This window comes from Martes martes, assembly GCF_963455335.1.
Source record: "Martes martes genome assembly, chromosome: 2".
Lineage (NCBI taxonomy): Eukaryota > Metazoa > Chordata > Mammalia > Carnivora > Mustelidae > Martes > Martes martes.
Window position 1 is genome coordinate 137,787,951 of NC_137889.1, and position 24,731 is coordinate 137,812,681.

The 24,731-nt window shown below is 35.9% G+C and overlaps 1 protein-coding gene across 1 annotated transcript in view; it reads right to left on the reverse strand.

Annotated features, from left to right (window-relative positions):
• INPP4B (inositol polyphosphate-4-phosphatase type II B) overlaps positions 1-24,731 on the reverse strand; it is a 348,151-nt gene that overhangs the window by 136,730 nt on the left and 186,690 nt on the right. Inside the window, exon 10 of the mRNA XM_080797020.1 lies at positions 17,966-18,074. Within this exon, the coding sequence (XP_080653146.1) occupies positions 17,966-18,074 (109 nt within the window). The remainder of the gene's footprint in view (positions 1-17,965; positions 18,075-24,731) is intronic.

The following is a 24,731-nucleotide window of genomic DNA, read 5'->3' on the forward strand; positions in this document are numbered from 1 at the left end:
AACGTTCGTATTCATAGACTATAACTGCTAACCAGAATACAACTAAACCAATGGCTGTATGTTCTGTGTTTATTCCACCTCATTTGCTTTTTGCTGGTCCTCCTTATCTCCCCATCCTCTAGTGCCGGCCCCCTCCAAAGCTCACGCCTTGGGGGCACTTCCTTTTTTTAGTCTCCGTGCCCTTCTTAAGTAATTCCATTTAATCTTCTGGCTTAAATACTTCAGTTGTGATGATTCCCAAATCCACATCTCTAGCCTAGATCTCTTCCCCGAACTCTAATTAAAAACAAAAGTTCTCCTCTTCACAGCTCCCATTTATCATGTCCCAAACTGAGCTCCCTATCTGCTCCCCGTCCTCAACAACAGCTCCTTATATACATGTTCCCATCTCAGTTAATGGCAAGTCCGTTTGATGTGGCATATGTCTCTTTTCTTCCTCTTTTACCTTTACCCATTATTTCCCCCTAGAAAATTCTGCCTTTTCTTTCAAAACATAAGCAGATTTCAACCATTTATTTCCACACTCACTGCAACAAGCCTGGTGCAAGCCATCATCTCCTACCTCACAAACTGGTCCTCCCATCTCTGTTTCTTACTCTAAGACACCAAAATCCTTGACTCACACTTAGGGTTGAAGGAGGCAGGGGGCAGGCGAGGAGAGCAAAATAAAGCAATTCTCCCTTAGCTCGCTGCCCACACCCAGATCCTGGGACTTGCTCTGCCACTTATCTGCGCCTTTCCTCCCCCATGTCACCTCCACCTCCACCCTTAACCCATTTGCCCAACCAAGCCATTATGTTGGTAAGTCGAGTCATGGAAGAACATAGATTAGAAATGAGGAAGAGACAAGGAGGGAAAAGTGAAGGTAAAGATCAGGGAGGGGGCACAGGCAGAAGAGGATTAGGGTTAAGGAATATAGAAAAAAATGATAAAGAATAATGTGCCTCTGCTTCTGTAGCAGAACTTAATCTCCAGAGAAAAACCGAAGGACTATTTCCACTTATTTTTTCCCAACTCAAGCACTACTTGTGAAAAAATGATCTCTTGAATCCAGAGGGAGGGACAGACATTCTCTCAGTTCTAACTGAGAAGAAAACTATGTGGATAATAAATGAAAATTTACACCTTAGTGCACTTGAATATACCCTTTCGGCTTTCCAGGGTTTAACAATGTGCTTCAAGAAATTGCAGAAGGTAAAAACATACCTCTCTGTTTTCCCCCATGCATCTTTCCTATTTTTTGCTAGAAGTACAGCTTAGATAAAAGAACTAAGAGGAAAACGGTATTTGTTTTGTTTACCTCATATGGATTTCACTTACATAATTACATTAGTTATATGATCGAAGCTTAAATTAATGTTTATCTTTGAATCAACTCTTTTTAAAACAAATATTGGTTTCATAGAAATTTTAGAGTCAGTGTTTTGAATAATATACTTGACTCTGCCATTTATTAGCTTTCTGACAGGTGATGCTAATTAAGAGGGAAAAGAAACTAAAATTCATTTCAGCTCAACTTACCCTCAAGGAAAATCTGCCTATCGTCTCGATTACAGTGGCTTCTACTATCCCACTTTTCAGTTTGAAGTTCTTTTTTTTTTTTTTTAAGATTTTATTTATTTATTTGACAAAGAGATAGAGAGCACAAGTAGGCACAGTGGCAGACAGAGAAGCAGATTCCCCGTTGAGCAGGAATCCCAGGACCCTGGGATCATGACCTGAGCAGAAGGCAGATGCTTAAGGACTGAGCCACCTCGGCGCCCCTTCAGTTTGCAATTTCTTAACCATTAAGACCTCTTTTCTCTATACAATATTTCCTTAGCCCTATTTCTGCCCTTTCAAGAATTTTCAGGCACTTTTATATGACCTTTAAATAAACAAAGTCCCATATGATTTCACTTCCTTCCATGGCCTATTTCCATTTATTCCTGAAATCACTTGTCCTAATTCCTTTCCTAGCTTTCAAGGGTCTGGTCACTTCTATTTCTGCCTAGTATGGCTTCTGGTATTTTCATGCTCACTCCTCTGCAAAGGTGTCATGGAGTAATATCCAAATCACGTCCTCTGATTCCCTCTCACCTCAAAAACTTTTCAACTCCATCCTGGACTGTATGCATTCGCATGCCTAATATAGAGTAAGATTAAGTACAAGAATAGAAACCATTCCCAAATACACTGTCAAAGTAAAAATTCCTTTGACTGTAAATGATCACGAGGGGCCTTTTTGGGGTAATGAAAATGTCCTAAACGTTGGAATGTGATGATGATTGCATAACTCTATAAATTTACTAAAAATCACTGAATCATATATCTGACCTTATCATATCACCAATCATATCACTGACCTTAAAATAGGTCAGTCCTAGGGTATGCAAATTACAGTACATAAGCAGAGAGTTGAATGGTGGTTGCCAGGGAAGCAGGGAGGGGAAGATAGGGAGATGTTAGTCAAAGGATACAAAGCCTTGGTGACACAAGGTGTATAAGTTCTGGAGATCTAATATACAGCACTATGACTATAGTTAACAATACTGTATTGTGTATTTGAAATGTGTTAAGAAGACAGATCTCAAGTGTTCTCACCACAAAAAAGAATAAAAAAAGATGAAGATGAAGATAAGAAAATAATAACCATGTGAGATGATGGGTAGATTAAATAATTTGTGGTGATAATTTCAAAAATATAATACATAACAATTACATATTACATATATGTTATATGTTTTATATATATAATTTTTATTTGTCAATTATACCTTCATAAATCTGGGCAAAAGTAAGCAAGTGTTTCCAGAATATGATATTATAGTGTTGGTGATTATGAGTCTAGGATAAGAAGTCAGGAAAGTAGAAAATATATTTAAGAGCCATTTCATTTTTTGCCCATTAAACCTAAAGATATTTTCATGGGGAGTTCTAATAAAGCAAATTTGTACTGTGGAATTTATACTAATAATCCAAATCTCTTTCTTTCTCTCATTTTAATAGCCAATAATCACAGAGTCTATGTTACAGGACTAGAATTATGCTAAATGCTTTGTAGAGATTATTTTTATTTAATCTTGACAAAACTTTGAGGAACAAATACTATTCCATCATACAGATATGGAAGTTGAAACTTGGGTAGGTTAAGTAACCTCTCCTGGATCAAACAACTAACATGGATGGTAAAACCAACATTTATCCCCAGGTCTTCATTATCACACAGTTTGAACTCTTAATTATGTTTTACCACCTCATGAACATGACTTGGCCTACTTTAAATTTGGAAAAATTATAATACAATAACTAAAACAGGAAACATCTTTTATTTAGTAATATAATGGTAGGTATACCCTATAAATATTAAAATAAAAAAGCACTGAAGACATTCTCATCTAATTAAAGCTCATTACAGAAGATGTACGAGTCTATTTTATAACACAGATTAGACTAAAGAATGAATCTGAAAATCATCTCACAATAAATTGCTTTCAACAAATATTTAATGACTGCTACTGGGTGAATACACTGAGGAAAGCAAAAGGCCAGAGGTCTTTCTGGTGGATGAGTATGATGATGCTTGCCCTCTAAATGCCACAAGCCAGGGCTGGTAGCAGAGAGGAAGGAACAGGGAATAAATAACTTTTTTTTTTTTTTTTTTAACCTCACTCACCTTCTCACAAGGCCTTGCAAATTTAAATATCATTTGAGTAGCCATAGTTTCAGAGCTTTTTACTAACAACCCTCAGTACCATGACTCTCATATTCTTGTGAGGTCAGACATTTATTTAGAAGCAATGTCACATGGCATTGTGACAAAGGATGTCATATGGCTTCTAACTTTCTATGTATTTTGTAGTTGGAGATTTTTTTTCATGTCATCTAGTTCTCCATATTTGCTGGAAGGAGAAGTAGAAAAAGGATTTTACAAAGACATTTCTCTTATTGTACAACAAAATAAAAAGGGAGAGAAGGCACCTGGCTCAGTTGATTAAGCGTCTACCTTCCGCTCAGGTCATCATCCCTGCATCCTGGGATCAAGTCCCACATTGGTCTCCCTGCTCAGTGGGGAGGTCTGCTTCTCTCTCTATCCAAACACCCTTCCGCCCTTGTGATCTCTGTCTTAAGCTCTTTCTCTCTCTGTCTCTCAAATAAATAAATAAAATCTTGAAAAAAAAAAAAGGAAGGGAGATAGAAAACAAAAGTATCCTAAAAGGACTAGAGCCCTGTCTGCATCTATCTGCATCACTCTACATAAACTACTATCCTTTCCAAAACATTCACCCATGTTTAGGTTGACGTCTCTGTATATATAATTTCATGTTTTCTTTTGGGTACAGTTTTTTTGTTTTGTTTTTTTTAAGATTTTATTTATTTATTTGAGAGATAGAATGAGAGGAGAGAGCATGAGAGGGGAGAGGTGAGAGGGAGAAGCAGACCACTTGCCGAGCAGGGAGCCCTATGTAGGACTAGATCCTGGGACTCTAGGATCATGACCTGAGCCGAAGGCAGTTGCTTAACCAACTGAGCCACCCAGGTGCCCCCAGGTACAGTTTCAATATACATGTCTACATACTTCATAATCCATACACTAATTGAAATGACTACATAGCACTCTACTCTAGTGATGCAAAGAGTGCTTATTCATTCATTCAAGATGTTTCTAATATCTTACTATTATGAATAGAATCTATGATTATCTTTGGAAAAGTTTACATTTTCCTTTCATTATTTTGATTCCTAAGTGGTTTTCCTGAGTGTATTGGGAGGGTTATATAGAGAGAACCAATGTCTAAAAATATTTTTACTGACTACTATACAAAACAATTTCAGGCAGTTTAAAATAGTGTTAATCACCATATCAAGTAATGTATTTTTTGTAATTATACAGGTGAGGTGATTATCTCTTAAAATTATGTTCTCATTAAAGCCCATAAAGAGTTGAGTGGACCAAGTTTTTTTTTTTTTTTTTTTTTTTTTTTCTTAAATTTCTATCTGGTGGGCAGCAAAATCAATTCTGGAAAGGTCATCTATTCTTAGTTAGAACTAAAATTGTTCATTTATTAAGAGCCCATGTTTTGTGTTAAATATCTACTGATTGCTTCAGGGTGAATAAATATGGAAGAAGCATCTGAGAGTGGGGACAGAAGTCTAATTTTCTGGTCTGGTTCTATCATTATCTGTATGGATGATTTAATCTTTGATCTCAGTATTCTCATCAATAATAAAGTAAATAGGGGAATTTGTGATCTCTGAGATTCCTTATTGGGTCTAAGATTTAAAAGGCTCTTTAATTGGAAAAAAAGCACAGACTCAACAAAATTATTTTCTTGTTTCCCAACACTTATTTTCATATTGAATATATACAACTGACTTTATTAACTAAGCAGTGGAAATCAATGGGTTATTTCCTGTATTCTCTTTCCCAGCAACCTGTGCATTTACCCAGTTGTATAAACCAGAGTACTAAGATTTCCTCAACCCTGCCTAGTCTCCCTAAATTTTCATCCAGTTAGATTTAAATTCTATAAAAGTTTTCTTAAAATCTCTAACTCCATAGTCACCCATTTCTCTCTCCATTAGTATTATAATGGCTTAATTGTTTGCTCTTCTTCATGCTTTTCATGTGGCTCAAAATACAAATCTAATCCTGTTAATCCTCAGACAAAAACCTGTCAGTGACTCCCTACAGTCTACTGGATGAGCTGCCAGGACTTGATATAGCAAACAAATACCCTTCAGATTTGGCTCTTGTCCTGCCTACACTTATATTCTTTCTCTCTCTTCTCTTTTTCTCTCTCCCCTTCTCTCCCCTCATCTTCCCACCACCCTCTTTCCTCTCCTTTCTTCTCTCCCATCCCCCACTTTTCCTCTCTCTCTCTCCCTCATCCAGATTCTTTACACTCTTGGAATTTTTGAGCCAAGGACAGAGAATGTCATCACCATACACGTGTGTGCTGCACAGAAACTTGGGAGTCATTCTTGATATCTCTAGATTTTTACCTCCCACTCTAAACAAACGCACAAAATCCAAGCAATTGCCAAGCCCTCCCAAGTATCTCTGTAACCAGTCTCTTTTTTTGTATCTGCGCTGACACCACTGGAGGCTAAGCCATCTTTCTCCTGATAGAACCACTGCAATAACTACTTATTAACACAGACCTCATGACAGGGGAGAAGACACTGAATTGTTCAGGCAAAGTCCCATCTAACAAAGATTTTGCAGTAACAGTTTTTTTCTTATGCTACACAAGCCAGTTGTGTGATTCTTCCATGACATGGTCCCATACAAAACTTTTTCTTTTCTTTTCAAGTTAGTACTTTTACTATTTTAAAGCTCTGGAAAACACAGTGTTTTTTATTTTCTGAGAATTTACTTATAGATGATTTTCTTTTCTGTTGTTTGCTGTCTTTGAGACCAATTGATATTAAAAATCTAAGCTAATAGAGAAATTTTAAAATATGCTGGAAATTGCTCAGTTTTTAATCTGAGTACAAGAGTTCCTTTTTGGATTAAATGCATACTAGTTGAGATGACATTACAGTGTCATGATTTAAATTTTTTTTTTTTCAGTTTATAATGAACAAGAAATACAACTCTGGATTTACAAAAAATAAGTCCTCAAACCATATTATCTTTTCATATTTAGTTTTTTAAGTAAGAAAGTCTTCTTCATGTAATTTGCTTATTAGATTTCACATAATATCTTTTAAGTCCTAATCTTTCTGCTGATTACTTTTTCTTCCCCAATAAAAGCAGAAACCATATTTTAATAGTTGTAAAATTAAAACATTTAATTGTGAAAGTAAAATTATTCAAATTATCTTCCTGAAAGATAATGATGATATACTTCATAAATCTTTCCTTTTTTTTTTTTAAAGATTTTATTTATTTATTTGACAGAGGGAGAGATCACAAGTAGGCAGAGAGGCAGGCAGAGAGCGAGGGGAGGCAGGCTCCCCGCTGAGCAGAGAGCCCGATGCGGGGCTCGATCCCAGGACCCTGAGATCATGACCTGAGCCAAAAGAAGAGGCTTAACCCACTGAGCCACCCAGGCGCCCCCATAAGTCTTTCCTTAAAATCTCAAGATTTTAACCACTCTTTCTAATAATCTAATGATTTCAAAAGAAATCAGCCACATCAATAGTGCAAACAAAGAAATGGAAGGGTGAGAAGTTCAATGGCTTTCTGAAATCCTCAAATAGGATTGATGATGTGTTTTATCATTTTAGACACTTTTCTCTTCACTAAATTTATTATCACTAGAAATTCTAGATCATTTAACAAACTTATTTTCACTTACAATTAAAGTCATTTCTTTAAGGGAAAGATTTAATTTTAAGAATTCTGCAACTGTCACACTACATACAGCGCTTTTTGCCTACACTTCAGATCACACTTGGCTTCACAAGCTTTTTGGTTGGTGATTGGAAAAATGTCACCAACTGAAATGTTAAAGTCACTACTGCATTACTAATATTGAATCAGATTTTACGCTAGGCTAATTTTACAGAATTTATCATCTATCCCCTTTCAGAACACATAAAAGTATATTTTCCCTTCCTAGTGAGGTGCAAGCAAACACTAACGTTCTAATACTTGAAAAAAAAAATGGTTGCTTTTAAAGCTTATGAGACATTTTCTACAAATATTCCTCTATTTCTATTTCCCAATTATGTCCTATGTTTCTGTTACCTGATACAATCACACTGATCTTTTCAGGCAGAGGAGAGAGAGTCCTATGATAGGTAATCCTTTCACTTCTTTTATTCACCCCCTTGGCAAACACTTAGAAGTTAGCTCCTGAGGATACTGTGGTAAACCAGATGTACTCAGTCCATTTCTTCATGGCACACATGGTCCAGAGGGGAAGACAGACAATGGATCAAAGAAGGCTTTCGGACAGCCCTGAAACTGAGGAAATTTAATCTGGTTCATATAGAGGATGGGGTGAAAGATGAAAATGGAGAAGAAAGTGGGACCAGATGACACATGAATATATTATGCACCTTGAATTTTATACTCCAGGCAAGAGGTAGCTAAGAAATGTTCAACATTATGAAATCACAAGATTGTATTTGTCTTTTGGAACTATTACTCCAACCAAAGTGAGAAAAACAGATGGGATGAGAGCCAGTCTGGAAAGAGATTAATCTCTTAATCTTGTCAAATTAAGAGATTTGGCAGTAGAATATTTAAAAGATGGTGATTTCACGGGTTAGGATTGTCCGAACCCATTATTTATTATTGAAATAAATGACCTCCTGAAAAATAAGAAGGTGGAACTGAAAGAACTGATTTTATTTTATTGGAAGTGGAAGCAAGGGAAGAAAAGTAGTCAATGATTTCCAGATTCTAAAATGAACATCTAGGTGAATGGTGGTGACTTTTATTAAGAAAAGAGATTCTCAAGAGCAGTTTGAGGGAAAGAGATTGAAAGATGATTGAATACGTTGACACTGAAGTGGTTGGATGATAGCATTAATGTAGAGCTGTCTGCTAGATGGTTGTAAATGCATGTCTGGACCTCATGAGCCATAGCTGGGCTTCACACAGAGATGGTGTCAGTAGCCCGGAGCTTGAGAATATGTAGGCAATTAGGCATTTTATGCACATTGATACAACTTTTTTGGAGGGAAACATGGCAACATCTCTAAAATTTACCACCTCAACTAAGAAATTCCACTTTTAGGAGTTTATCAAAAAAGAAATACAGTTTTTAGGGACATAAAAATAAGGGTGTATCCTGTGAACATGGGTAGTTAAAACAAAAAATTAGAAATAACCTAAATGATCATCAATATTGTATTGTTAGATAATTATGCTACACTTAATCGATAAGATGCTACATCACTTTTAGAAAAAATGAGATCTCCATGAATTGAAATGAGGCACTGCCAAAACATTTTTCTGAGTGAAAATATACCTGTTTACATATTTTACATAAATAATAGCTAGTATCTGTTAGGCCCTCATTAAGTACCAGGCACTGTTATAAAACGTTTGGTATATATGAAATTATCAAATCTTCAGAACAACCCTATGAGGTAAGCAGTATTTCCATACCACAAATGAGGAAACTAAGTTATAGAGAGGTGAGGCAATTTGACTAATGTCACAAAGCTACTCTGTGCCCAAGCCATGATTCCATCCATTTAGGGAGTGGAGTCTATGAATTTCTAAAATGAAAGTTTCTGCATTAACCCTGAATGGAGCCAGAAAAAACTAAACTTAGTTATGGAAAGTTCAAGAACATCACACTCCCTTGAACCTTAAGTTTGCGGACTGAGTCATAGCCATTGAAAATTCAAATGGTTGGAAGCCTAGAAGAAATTACACAGGGAAATATATTTAGCTGTTCTAATTGATTTATTCTAGGTAGAGATAGCAGAAGAGGTAGGCGTTTCAGTTTAAATGCTTCTTTATTCTTTAAATTTGTGTGCTACAAGCAAATCTTATTTTTGTATAGTTAAAAAGAGGATAAAGAAGGAAAAAAACTGCATTACAAATTCATTTAGGATCATATTCAACTTAGAAATATCCTTCTATTCCCTTCTATCACAGGTAGCTCAATGCCTTGCGATCCTAATCATGCCGTTTGCACAGTATGTTGAAGTCTCAACATGACTATTTATTTAAACACAGTTTATTTTCTTGTTATTCCAAACTATACATATGTAAGAGATAAAAATCCACTTTCTCTGGAAGATTTGATGCTGTTTATACAGGGAGCTAGCTACACGCAGGGAACTGCACATGGAGAAGAGAAACCTGGGCCATAGTTTTGGCAGCCCTCACTTTGTATTGGCTCAAAGATGAACTGAGCAGAGAGCTAAGAGTGGCTGAGGAAGACTAAATCATAGGTGGAAGAAAATACACCCGCAAGGAATCAAATTATAATCTACACAAAGAGTGAAATTGCTATCTCCTTGAAAATCACATATTGCCAGGTGTTGGTTCAAAAGAAAAAATGAATGAGTAGATACCTAGTCTTTATTTCCACAGGGCCTGTGTGATATAAAGTGTTTTGTTTTTTTTTAATGTGGTATAAAGTATTTTTTTCAAAAGGAAAGAAAATATATTTGGAAGTGAATAGGACATGAATTTTAACTATAACCTATAAGGCTGATATTTTAAAATAGACTACCTTTGGTGGATTGGTCATGACTTCCAAAGAACCACAAACACATAGATTTTTTTTTTTCAATGTAGAGCATTCAGTTGATACATTTTGAAGAATTAACCATTTTAAGCCATTCTGAATTTTTAAGTTTATAAAAGGAAAAAAACAAGGGTGTAAGTTAGATGTGTAAAAACGAACTAGAAGAGACCACACCTGTATGCCACCAGTGACTATCTTGTTCAGGGGGGAGATTACAGGCAATTTTAATCTTTATTTTGACTTTTCTACATTTTCCAATAAATATACACATAAAACTGAAATAATTCAATTTAAAAAATGGGCAGAAGATACAAACAGATATTTCTCCCAAGAGAACATATAGATGGCCAACAGACACATGAAAAGATGCTCTGTATCACTCATTCTCAGGGAAATGCAAATCAAAACACAAATGAGCTATCACCTCACACCTGTTCAAATGGCTAATATTGAAAACACAAGGAACTATAAGTGTTGGTGAGGATCCAGAGATAAAGGAACACTCTTGCACTGTTGGTGGGAACACAAACTAGTGTAGTCACTGTGGAAAACGGTATGGAGGGTCCTCAAAAAATTAAAAATGGAGCTACCTTATGATCCAGTAATCACACTACTGGGTAGTGTGCTCTCTGACAAATAAATAAAATCTTAAAAAAAAAAAAAAAAGAAGTGGTATATTTACACAATGGAGTATTATTCAGCCATATAAAAAAGAAAGAAATCTTGTCGTTTCCAATGACATGGATAATAGAAAGTATAGAAAGTATAAAAAGAAAAATACCTATGATTTTGCTCATGTGTTGAATTTAAGAAACAAAACAAATGAGCAGAGAAAAAAAAAGAGAGAGAACAAGAGACAAACCAAGAAACAGATTCTTTACTATAGAGAACAAACTGATGGTTACCAGAGAGGAGGGGGAGGGGAATGGGTTTAATAGTTGGTGGGGATTAAGGATGGTACTTGTTGTGATTAGCACAGGATAATGTATGGAAGTATTGTTTCACTATATCATACACTTGAAACTAATATTACACTGTATATTAACTACACTGGAATTAAAATTAAAAAAAGAAAATAATTAATAGAAAATATTTTTAAATTCACATTATTGAAAGATCAAAATATTTCTAATGAAAAGATATATGGCATGATCTCTTGGTACACGGAAAATACTAAACAGAATCGTGATCTCAGACTAAACTGGTCTGCTAGTGAACAAGACAAATTTCTAAGAGAAATCCAGAGATCAAGCTAGAGATAGCAAAAGAACTTCAGTAGAAAAGAAAAAGAAAAATTCATTCTCCCAATCAAATCATGGATGCAGTCTTATTGCTTTCACTGATTATATTTGAATCACTAATTCCCTTTCATTTAAAAAATGAGAATCTTAGTCTTAAGTATGAAAACGAAAGGTTTAAAACAAATTTTTTTTTGTAACTACTGCTTAGTTATTGGAGAGAGTACAAAAAAAGATAAGTTGGAAAACTGTTTTGTTTAGACATCTCAGATGTTTAATTTACGTTTTGTTTCCCCAAATTAAGCAGTGGTTAGTGATTCTATCAGAAGGATACATATATCAAAGGTAGTGGTATGAGGTGTTGCATCCAGGTCCCATTTCCGGCTAAATGAATGCCTGCCGCACTGTAGGCTACACAGAGCTTCCTTGCCTAATGCAATGGTTTTCCCTTTACCCACGAAGTCTTCTTTCTAAAATAGAGAATGAGGAAACATCTTCTCCTTATAATAGGAAAACTTCCCTCAGAGTTTTTGTCATATGACCACATAACCATTGATCTCACAAAGGTAAGACTGGTTTCTTTAACCCTTTGTATTAATATTTTGCTTTCCGTCCGAAAAGTCCCCCAAATTGTAATGCAGACTCAGGTTGTGGCAGGCTCAAGGCGAGCCTAAAATATTCTTGTCAGTAAAATTTTAGTTCACTTTCCTTATGACTTTTCCAAGTGATCTTTTTCTTTTTTGTTTTTCCGTTTGATATTGTGGGGTAGTAAATGTTGACTGTGTTCCTATCTGGAACAGATGGGGGAGGGGTGGGAACACCAGAGCATGTCCACAGGCATGTGACATTAGGTCATTTGCAGGGAGTTAGTTCTGAGTTTACTCCAAATGAATAGGCAGATCACAGGGAATTAATATTCTCACATGAGGTTGACATTGCCCTTCACTGGCACTTTTTCTTCTTTATAAAGATTCTTGGTTTTCATGAGGTGCTTTTCCATCTTAAGGAAAAGGTTATGCTTTCAGGTCATGATCCTACTCAGTCAAAGTTCTGTCTGAGCCTGAAATTCCTGCTGAAATCACAAATGTTCAAAGCAGGCAAAATATGTGTTGTTGTGGCAATTTCCCCCCTTTCCTTTAAGCAACAGCAGAAGTAAAGAATTGATCATATTTTGGGGGAGGAATGCACAAGCTTTAAAGAGCTTCCATGTAAATCACTGACTCCAGGAAAGTTTGATGTAACATTGTTTGATGTTTGATGTAACAACTGAATACACAGCCTACAAACATCCTAATTTTGGTCCTTTAGAAAAATGACATGTGCAATTAGGGTTTTGTCTCAGAAAAATCTCATGTTTATGGCATGAAAACCCTTATAATATGTTCAATTTTATTTGTTCACATGTTACTCGAGCCCACCTTTTCTCAGATCAAAATTGTTATATCTTTATTCCGATCTTGGTTCTGTTTTGCTACTATTAATGATTTGGGGATTCTTTAAACACACATTTCCACTAAGCAAGATGTAATATTTTTCTTCCTTAAATCAACAAATATTACCTTGTATCAATTTTCTTTCTTCCTGATGCATCTCAATTGAGAGTCTATATTGAACATTTTTCAAGTGCAACTCAACTGTGTCACTATTCTTGTTTCTCTTCTCCACGCCCTTCCTGTTTTCTCCCAGCACTATTCACTCACATCTATCTCTTGCTACACATTATTCTTACCTGGGAATCTTTTAAAACATACCCATACCTGGGCTTTATTCCCATGACTTTCACTTAATTTGTCTGGGGTGATATCTTGGCATAGATAAAAATGTTCTAAAGCTCCAGAGGTAATTGTAATATGCAGTCAAGGTTGAGAAGCCCTACTTTATGTAATACTGATTGTACTGAATTATTATTATTTGTGAAACTTGATCTCCCACTGGTGTTTTCAGCACTTTAAATCAGAGACCGTAACTGATTCATACGTGAATTCCAATGCCTGCTGAATTTGAACTTGTATACCAAATACTCTCTGGGGAACTCCAAAAGATCCAAATTTCAAGAGGTTATCTCTTCATCAAGGAAATCACAAACTGTTACAGGAGTATCACACAAAAACAAACCTAATACATCATAACCCTGACCTAATAAGGCTATAAGGGGAGTAAAAATAAAATATTAGGAATAGGGAATCAGATCAACTTGGGAAATCAGGAAGACATAATGGAGAGGGTAGAATCTTAGGACGGATGATGCGCAGAATTTTGAATAGGATTTTGTGTACGGTTTTGACAGAAAGAAACAGAAAATAGGGGGAAGATGAAAACAGAAGAATTTCTTGTAAAAGGGAACTGAGTAAGGAAAGAAGAAGAGGTGGAAAGGTGTGAGGTCCATTAAGGATACAGTTTATATAGCATTTAAGAAGCAACTATAGGAGAAGGTGGCGATTGATGAAAGTAGAAAGTTGGTGGAGCGAAATCACAGATGCTTTGAATGCCCAGTGGATGACTGTGGACCCCTTGAAGGTTTCTGAACAGAGAAATACACTCAGACACTTGTTCTTTAAAAAAATCACTCTTCTGGGGCGCCTGGGTGGCTCAGTGGGTTAAAGCCTCTGCCTTTGGCTCGGGTCATGATCCCGGGGTCCTGGAATCGAGCCCCGCATCGGGCTCTCTGCTCAGCAGGGAGCCTGCTTCCTCCTCTCTCTGCTTGCCTCTCTGTCTACCTGTGATCTCTGTCAAATAAATAAATAAAATCTTAAAAAAAAATCACTCTTCTTATTAATTATCTTGTAGCTTTTAAAATGCATTTTTATGTGATCTAAATTACATTATATGAACACTACAAGCGAGGCTTGCTCTTTTTAAAAGATCTTTTTCATTTATTTATTTGGGAGAGAGAGAGAGAGTGAGAGAGAACATGATCGGGGGAGAGGGAAGGAGTAGAGAGAGAAGGAGAAGGAGATTCTTTGCTGAGTGCAAGCCCAACATGGGGCTCCATCCCAAGACCCTGAGATCATGACCTGAGCTGAAATCAAGAGTCAGAGTTTAACCAACTGAGCCACCCAGGTGCCCCAGTAAGCAAGGCTTTCTTAAACTAAAACCCTTCTCATTATGTATTCAATGTATTCATCAAAAGACAGATCCCTGAGGAAGAGACACATAAATTACATGTGTTTTCACAGGACAATAGTTCACTAGCATAGCTGAGATGAAAATAAAAGGAGGTGAGGTAGTGTAACAGCTATGCTCATTCCCTTAAAAAAATTGGCCTAAAATTTTTGACTATCTTTGGGGGAAGTAGCAAAAGAACAGAGTTTAAGAAAATTCCTTCACTTAATGTGTTTTTCTGCACTGCCAAATGTAAATAAATGTGTTAGTCTAAGCTATTCATTTCATATAGTCATATTTACTCCTGTTATTGCTTTTGACTGACAATGCAATATTTGTTGTTGAAAGAGTCTACAGAAAAATAATTTGCATAGTATGATGTCACTTTATGCTGGAAGTCTTTGTTTATATCACCTCTTAACTTGATGGACTGGCTGAAACCATGCTTATCTGTGTATTGCCTCAGCAAGCCGTATTTGTCCTGTATCACTGCCCTATGGAATACTTTTGAGATTCACACCATACTGTTTTTTAATTAAAAAACTTCATTGCATTTTATCAATAAAGTCATTAGTAAAATAATGGGATAATAACACATATGAAAAACCTAAAGCAAATTAATGTTTATAAGCATTGGATGCTCTTTTTCCTTTTATTTTAAATTTGATCCTAAAAGTGGGGTGTGTGTGTGTGTGTGTGTGTGTTTGTGTGTGTTTGTGTGTGATTATAGGTATATAAACATCCCAGTGAGAGGTGAGGAATAGTAAAAAATTCAGATATTCATGGAGATATTTAAGACTCAAAAAATATTATTCAGAATCTAATCACACAATTCAACATTTTCTTTAATAGTATAGTAGCATATAGTAATATTTTAGGATTTTACGAAGTTACACAGTTAGGTTCCATGTATCATCATATGCCAACTCTTTATATGCTCAACTAGATTTTATGTGCCCCGTGGACAGTTTTCAGTCTTTTAACTGTGTTATAAACTCTAACATTTGATTGAGAAAAACAAATAGATTAGATGAATTCTCAAGATGAGAGACTTCCAGTTCCAGGCAAGATGGAGTAAATATAATCTATTTTACTTCTCTAATTACAAAAACACTCTAGACAAAACCTGTAAGTCATTTATCAGAAGAATCTAAGAGGTGGAAAAATGAAGGCAGTTTGACAGGGTGCCTTGGGACTCAAGGAATAACGTGACAGTGAGTTCCATAGTTTTGTTTTTGTTTTTTTTTTTTTTCCTTGTCTCATATCCCAGGGATGCAAAATGCCAGGTAAAAGTGGCATCCAAGAAAAGCCAAACAACTAGTAAAGGTGGCCAAACAGAACAGAAAAGTTTTACTCATACTTGTCTATTCTGTGGGTGATATCAGAAAAATGGCAGGTTGCTCCCCCACTTAAATAATGGTGCAGCAAGGGGTCAGTGAGAAGAGCCCCTCCCTGGTACAGTACCTGGACAGAAACCTGTATTCCACTCCCATCCCCATTTCAGCAAAGAGATGGCATCCTTTCCCCATGAGGTCTGTGATAACTGGCTGCCAGCCTCCATGAATTAAATAGGAGCTCCTCTCCCCTCAGAGCCCCTGGTTGCAATTCTGATTTCTACTCCCTGCCGAAATAATAAGGCAACAGAATAACTTTCTGCAGCAGAAGGTTTTGGGGGGGGGTGTGACCATTAAGAGATCACCTGAGGGAGTTCCTCGGTGGTAATGGAATAGTCCTTTATGATTACTTTGATGATAGTTACTCTAATCTACACCTGTGATAAAATTTCATAGAACCTTATCTATGTCCTCTCAACCAACCAACCAAACACAAAAATGAAACCTGGAGTAATCTGAATAAGGATTATATCTACGTTAATAGTATTGTACCAAAGTCCATTTGTTCTTTCTCTTTCCTTCCCTTCCCTCTCCTCCCTCTTCTTGCCTTCCTTCCTTTCCTCCCTACCTCTCTCCCTTCCTTCCTTCCCTCCTTCCATGCTTGTGTGTTTTTTTTAATGAGAGAGAAAGAGAGAGAGTGAGCGAGCATGTGAGTGGGAGAGGGGAAAGCAGTACAGAGAGAGAGAGAGCGTGCGCGCACTAATCGTAAACAGGCCCCATGCCCAGTGTGGAATGCAGTGCGGGGCTCATCTCACAACCCTGAGATCATGACCCCGGCTGAAATCGAGAGTCAGAACCTTATCGGACCTGAGCCACCAGGCAACCCCCAAAGTCAATTTCTTTAAAACAAGAAAAAACATATAGCTATATTATTAGTTTATATATTAATATAATAGTATATTACTTATTCAATTCTAACTTACTTTAAATAATTTTTTTTTTTTTTAAGAGAGAGACAGTGCCAGCAGGGGAGGGGCAAAGGGAGAGGGAGAGAGAGACTCTCAAGCAGATTCCTCCCTGCGTGTGGAGCCCAAGGCAGAGCTCCATCTCAAGACCCTGAGATCATGACCCAAGCTGAAATCAAGAGTCAGAAGTTCAACCAACTGAACCACCCAGGCGCCCCAATTTGAACGCTTCCAAATTTTTGAATGCTTTCTTCCTGAACATCTGGACACTGAATAACAAATGTGTTACGTGATAAAACGTTTTAGAAAATTCTGTTTTTGCCACTCACATTTTCTAATACTATTACTAAACCAACTATGACTAAGAATAACTATTTGCCCCTAATTTTTCAAAATTTGGGACTGTAATCCAAGAAGAGTAACGACTTGAAAAGGAAAGGAAATTTACCCTTCACACCTGAATAACACTCTTGATGGTTTACATGAATATATGCATATTACAGGATAAACTCAGTATGTGGGGGTCAGTACCTGGGGACTGAACTACTGATGCAATATTTTAAAATAACTGAACACACAAAAAATTGAAGTATAATAAAATTATAAGTGACAGTGATAATACTTTGGTTTTTGTGTTATGCCTTGTTCCTAAGGAATACAAGATTACTGTTTTAATCTCACCATTTAACAGAGTTCTACATTGATGTCTCTTTTTCAAATGACACAATTAAATGATAGGCAGTTATGTGCCTGGCCTTCAGCCTCAATGGAAATCACTAGTATGGTCAGAGTCATAATTGGGACTCAGGCTCTCCATCAAGTGCCTTGGGCTTCACAGTTAAAGTAGATCATTTTCAACTAAATCTCCACATGAATACCATTCCATTGAATGAGCCATAGTTGATACCAGAATATATCTTATTTTTTGGTAGCATGGTTTCCAGACGATTTTTCTGCCAGCATTGTGCTACTCCATAAGCAACAAACTCAGGCATTTCATTTATTCTAATTTCATTTCTGTTCCAATATTTTCTTGGACATTTGACAACTTTAAGTTACTTAATGGGTTGGAGATGTCAGGAACTATTCATTGTGATGGACCAAGCTTCTTCATCCTAACCTTATAAACAAACTTTCCCAAAGGGAAGGTAATATCATTAACGCATCGTGTTATCACTTACTTTCTTCTTTCCATTTCAAATCGATGGAGTAGTTTCCGAAGACCACCGTTCTTAAATCCCTGAAAATGGGCAGCTGGGGCTCCCACAGTGATGACATCATAGAGAGCATCTGGAACAGGAATGGACAAGGAGATGAACACTTTGCAAACATTTGTCTCCAGCACGCTATCTGCATTGAAGCATACACACTGTGGGAAGTTTGAGAAATTATTCTGTTTAATTTTGCAGGAATAACTATGAACTCTCATCTCAAGGGGGCAAGAGGAGCTAATCAATCTTTCTAAAAGCCACCTGTGCACCTAAACAAGTTAAAATATTTCTTTGATTTATGACTACATCTTAATTATATGCTACTGTGTGGAACAGTATGTTCCCTCATTCTTCTATATACTTACTGAGATAACATGTTAATTGGTCTTTTGTGTATTTTACTTTATTGAGTTTTGCATCATTTAATTTGCAATCATATTGAAATTGAACAATAATGAACAATCTTTACAGAGAAAATTTACAGAGGAAGAACGAAAATATTAATTCATCTTGGCTCAAGGGCAGAACAGTACTAGTACATTTTTTAAAAATCTATACAGAGTAGTTTCCTGTCTGTGTATACTAAATCTTACAGTTTTGAATGCATGCTTTTGCAATTTTCTTAGATGACATAGAAAGAATACATAAAATGTCTCTAGATCTATTTTCTGCCAAGATTTTTTGTTTTTTTTTTTAATAAAAAATCCATACATTTAAATTGAAACTCAATCCTTTGATCTTGAAAGCCATCAAATTTGGTACATATTAAATTTATTGCTTTAAAACACAGCATCATTTTTACCTTCTAATGAAAAGTATCCCCATAAGAAGGAAGACAGAGTGAACGTCTCTTGTTAAACTACATTTTATTTGAGAAACCTAATTTCATAGTAGATCCTTTCCAAATTGATTTTGGTATTGATACTGGTTGTTTTTCAGTTCCCATTTACAGGGAAAACATAAATTATTTTATTAGCTTCAGGTAAACACCATAACTTCTTTATACTGGTTCAGTCCAAAGGCATCTAAAGTATTTTTCTTAATAAAAAATGTCTTCAAGAGAAAGACTTCAGGAGAACTGAGAGAACTCAAGGTCACACAAACAAAACAAAACAATACAGAAAGCAAACAAATAAAAAAAAAAACGAGAATGTAACCGAAATCAACCTATCAATAAGGCACTTACTGAACAGCCATCAATAGATGGTTAGAGTGGTAATCTCTTGCCCTTTTAAAAAGTCACTAATAAACTAGAAGTTAGCTTTTCTTAATACAGCAGAATATTAGACTTGCATAAAATTTAAAGACTTCACTATCCAAGAGATTTTAATCTAGGGTCATGAAAATAATTTCGGGAAAGTCCATAAGTATGTGCAAATTGTATAAGTATGTCTGTTCTACTTCATGGAAAAGGGTCACAGATTTCTCAAATGGTCATGAAAGCACCCAAAAGTTCCCAAAACAAAATTCTAGTCTACCTTCATTTATCTGATGAGAACTCTGAGAACCTTGAGAAATGACCTGCTTTGTCTGAAGCCCCAAAGACCTTACACCCACAGTCTTCTGACATCTAATCTAGGGATGGAGAGCCAGGGGTTTAAATTAGTGACTGGAACCTAGCAAAACACCTGACTACAAACAAGTTGCTAAGGCCCTTTGCAGGATCTTAGAAGAAGAGGCTCATATACAGGAAGAACCCCAAACTTAAGTTGCACCAGCTTCCTAGTGAATCTGTCTCTTCAACTCACATATAGTTTCAGCATTTTCCAAAGCTACCTTCTAGGAACAGAAATTTTCTCTTTGTTCATCCACTCTGCTGAGGGGAATTTTAGTCACCTGTGAAGGAACCATGAAACTTGGAAGCAGCAGGTAAAGGAAGAGAAGCAAGTTACTCAAATATTGTCTACTCTTCATAATAAAGAGCTGATTATTTTTAAATCTAAAAGAAGGACTGTGTGTTTCTTGAATCCAACTATAATGAAGAACTTCCAAAGTTATAAACAAGTTCTTTCATATCCAAAGTTCTGACTTTTACTTGTTTCCATTTTTTTTTATAAACAATGCTATTTCTCATGGTCTCTTTTTTTTTTTCCTTTTAGATTTTTTTCTTTACTTATTTGACACAGAGAGAGAGATCACAAGTAGGCAGAGAGGCAGGCAAATAGAGGAAGGGAAGCAGGCTCCCTGCTGAGCCGAGAGCAGAACGCAGGGCAGGGCTCAATCCCAGAACCCTGGGATCATGACCTGAGCTGAAGGCAGAGGCTTTAACCCACTGAGCCACCCAGGCGCCCCTTGTTTCCATTCCATTCTACTACTTGTTTATGAGCTCATCCATGTTGTAGGTGTTCAAAAATGTCAATAAATAAACAAATATCCTGAGGCTCATTTCAGTTTCTCTTATATGTCCTTATAGATCATGAAAGGTATTATTTTTTTTAACTGAAGAAATAAAAAAAATTATATATACTATCCAGAAAAAAACACATATTGGAATCTGAAATATATATATCTCAATGGGATGAGGATGAATTCATATCCATCCATGGACCATATTCTATAAAAGAACAAAGAGAATTTATGATAATTCACATGCAAAAGAATGAAATCAGACCCTTGTCCTATGGCATGCACAAAAATCAACTCAAAAATGGATTAAAGACTTAGACATAAGACCTAAAAGTATAAAACTCCTAGAAGAAAACAGAGGAAAATTTTATGATGACTGGTCTTTACAGTGATTTCATAGATGTGACACTAAAAGCATAAGCAACAAAAACAAGCAGAACTACATCAAACTGAAAAGCTTCTGCATAATTAAGGAAACTATAGACAAAAAAGACAATATACAGAAGAGGAGAAAATATTGGCAAATGATATATCTGATGAGAAGTTTATCTCCAAAATATATAATGAACTCCTGTAACTCCATAGTAAAACAATTAACAACCTGACTAAAAAATGGGCTAAAGGCTTGAAAAGACAGACATTTTGCCAAAGAAGACATACAAATGGCTAACAGGTATACGTCAAAATGTTAAAGGTTATTATTCATCATCAGGAAAATGCAAATCAAAACTACAATGAGATACCATCTCACACCTATAAAAATGGCTTCTATCAAAAAAACAAAAGACAGTGAGTGTTAGCCATGATGTGGACAAATTGGAATCCCTGCACAGTGTAGAACTATGATGCTTAAGTAATACCAGTTCTGGGTATTTATACAAAGGAACTGAAATCAGGATCTCAGAGAGATATGAGCGCCTCTACGTTCATGTAAACACTATTCATAATAGGCAAGATGTGGAAACAACCTAGTTGTGGGTGAATGGTGGGTGAATGGATAAAGAAAATGTGCTGTATATGTATAATGGGATACTATTCAACTTTAAAAAGAAAGGAACTTCTGTAATATGTGACAATATGGATAATCCTTGAGGGCATTAAGTGAAATTAGCCACAGAAAGACAAATAATGCATGATTCTTCTTGTATGAGGTATCTAGGCTAAATTGCTGTCAATGTTTCTATAAAATTTGAATTCAGTTTTATTTTTTATCTTTGTTTTTTAAATTTGAATTAAGTTTTAATATGCTGTCTAAAATAGGAAGCAATACAGAATTCCTTTAAAAATGTCTCACCACATGAAAAAAAGCAAGCCCAGTAACTCTGTGAGATGAATATGTAAATTAGCTTAGCTATAGTAATCATTCACTATACATACATATAGCAAAATAACATGTTATATATTTGAAAATATACATAATTTTTATTAAACTACAAAAACATATTTATTGTTTAAATACTTTTGAAAATTTTTATTTTTGAGATAATTTGGATTTCCAGAGTTGTTGCAAAATTAGAACAGAGTTCTGTATACGCTTCACTATGCTCCCTATGTTAATATCTTATACAGTCAGAGATTATCAAGACTAAGAAATTAATCTTGTACTATAACATTAAATAAAGTAGATAATATGTTAAAATTAGTTTTTCCAGTAATACCCTTTGGTCTTTCAGGATCCAGTCCAGAATTTCACATTTCATGTTGCTATCATGTAGTCTTCTCCAATCCATGACAGTTCCTCAGCATTTCATTTTTGACCTTGACACTTTTGAAGAGTACTGGTCCCTCAATGTGGGTTTGTCTTATGTTTTCTCATAATTAGACTGAAGTTCTGCACTATTGAGTAGGATAGTATGGAAACGATATGCCCTTCTCAGTGCGTAATAACAGGGAGTATGTTAAGTTGATATGTATTACTTCATGTTAATTAAACTTGATGCATGGGTCAAAGTGTTGACTGCCACTATCTATAGTTGATTCTTCATTGTAAAGTTACTAAATATTTAGAGAGACATAATTTAAGACAGCACAATATCCAGTTTCTTTTTAGACTTGTGCCCACTAATTTTAGCATCTATTGATATATCTTGCCTGTGGCAATTATTACTGCTATGGTTGAATGGTCATTTCCCATTTCCCTCATTCCTTCCACATTTATTAACTGGAATTCTTTTGGGAAGAATAGTTTATCTTTCTCCTTTAGTTTATATATTCAGCTATCTATCTACCTATCTATTCATTTTTAAATATTTATATATTCATTTTAGAGAAAGAGAGAGAGTAGGGGGAGGGGTAGAGGGAGAGAGAGAGAATGCTTAAGCAGACTCCCTTCTGCTTGTGGAGCCCCACTCAGGGCTCAATCACTAGGACCATGATCTGTGCTGAAATCAAGAGCTGGTGGCTCAACCGACTGAGCCCCTCAGGTGCCCCTCAGTTATTTATTAACATCAGTATGGGCTCATAGGTATTGGTTTATGATCTAACACTATCTTTATGTTTAAGTTGTTCTAGCTTTGTCCGTTGGGAACTCCCTTCCATTGGCTCTTGTACTATTTATCTATGTCACCCTCTCCATTTGTTGCCATCATTGTTGTTTGTTTCTTAGCACTTCCTTACTTTCTAGAGCCACCAGATACTCTAGACTCATCTTATATTTTCCCTGCCTCAGCCCTAGAATCAACCAGTTTTCCAAAGAACCCTAGCTCTTTTTACTTGAGAATGGTGTTTAGAAATCAAATACCGGGGGCACTCTGGTCAGATAAGTATCAAGATCTCAGAATCCTGAGATCTAGCTCAGCGTTGGGCTCAGCACTCAGTGGGGAGTCTAGTTGTCCTTCTGCCATTTCCTCTCTCTCTCTCTCTCAAATAAATAAATATATTTTCTTTTAAAAAAGAAATCATGGGGCGCCTGGGTGGCTCAGTGGGTTAAAGCCTCTGCCTTTGGCTCAGGTCATGATCCCAGGGTCCTGGGATCAAGCCCCACATGGGGCTCTCTGCTCAGCAGGGAGCCTGCTTCCCTTCCTCTCTCTCTGCCTGCCTCTCTCCTTACTTGTGATCTCTATCTGTCAAATAAATAAATTTAAGAAAAAAAAAAAAAGAAATCATATACTGAGGGTAGTTATACTCATTCTTACTGTTTCAATTCTTTCAGTGCCAGAGGTAGGAAGTATATGCATGTATATGCATACTAACTTGTACACACACACACACACACACACACACACACCTGCGTCTATATATCTATATTAACAACAACAAACCCATGAGTCCATATTGTTACCTCTGACTTCAGTTCAGCATTACAGGATTCCTTCTAGCCTTCCTTCCTTCTTTATTTCTAACTTCTTTCTCTGATATTGAGAAACTGGACTCTCCCTATTTGTATATTTACATATTTGGTTAATCATACTATACAAATAAAATAGTTTTAGAATTGTTAATTCATACCTCTGTAAGAAGTAAATATACTAACAAAAGTACAGTGTTTGTATTCTTTTTTTAAATTTAGCCTTATAATATCCAATGTTTTCTTAGATCAGATCCTTTATTTCCCATTATTTTCATTAAATTATCATTTTTGTAATTTTATTTACCATTTGTTATCATTTTAAACAATATATTAACAGGAAGTTAACAATAAAGCAGATTGAGAATATGAAATTCTAAGGAAAACTTACAAATCATTAGTAGCACAACAATCAGGATTCGAAAAAAATAAGAATGGAAAGGGAGCCAATTTCCTAATACAGTTATGTTTTCAAGGGCAAAGTGACCAGGAACTAAAACATACAAGAGTTTCCCAAATATTCTTTACTTTTGAACTTCATAGAATACATTTCAAACAGGCAAGTAAAAAGTAGTACTGTTGTTTCAACACAGCTAGCAGAACTGAATACTTTATCTATATTCCAGAAACCTTTTTTCCCATTTCCCCACCTCGCAAGCCAACCTTGATATTCTATTAATACCAAGAGGCTTTCTCTGTAGAGACAATAAGTAGGGTTTATGTCTGGATGTTAAAAGAGCAAATAAGGTCTCTCTTGCCTCTCTCACTTTGCTTTGTTGCCTTTTGATTCTATCTACCTTGATTAGAATCACTCCTCAAAAGGTGGGATCTTTAAGTACGTATTTTGTAGAGGCTCAAAAAATTTAGGCATATATAATCTTTACCTTCATACATTTGAGATCTCCAAAAAGCCGCTTTGAAGTGTTAATTTTTAAACACTGATAACTGTGATATTGTGATTTATAATGTAAAAAAAGAAAGCCAGAGGCTCAAAATAGTCACTTTTGTCAAAGGACCCACATCAGCAAACCAAGGCTTAATACCTAACCTAACTGCAGTTTCAGCCTCCCAGGAATGTTACCTTTAACCAGTCAACATAGAATT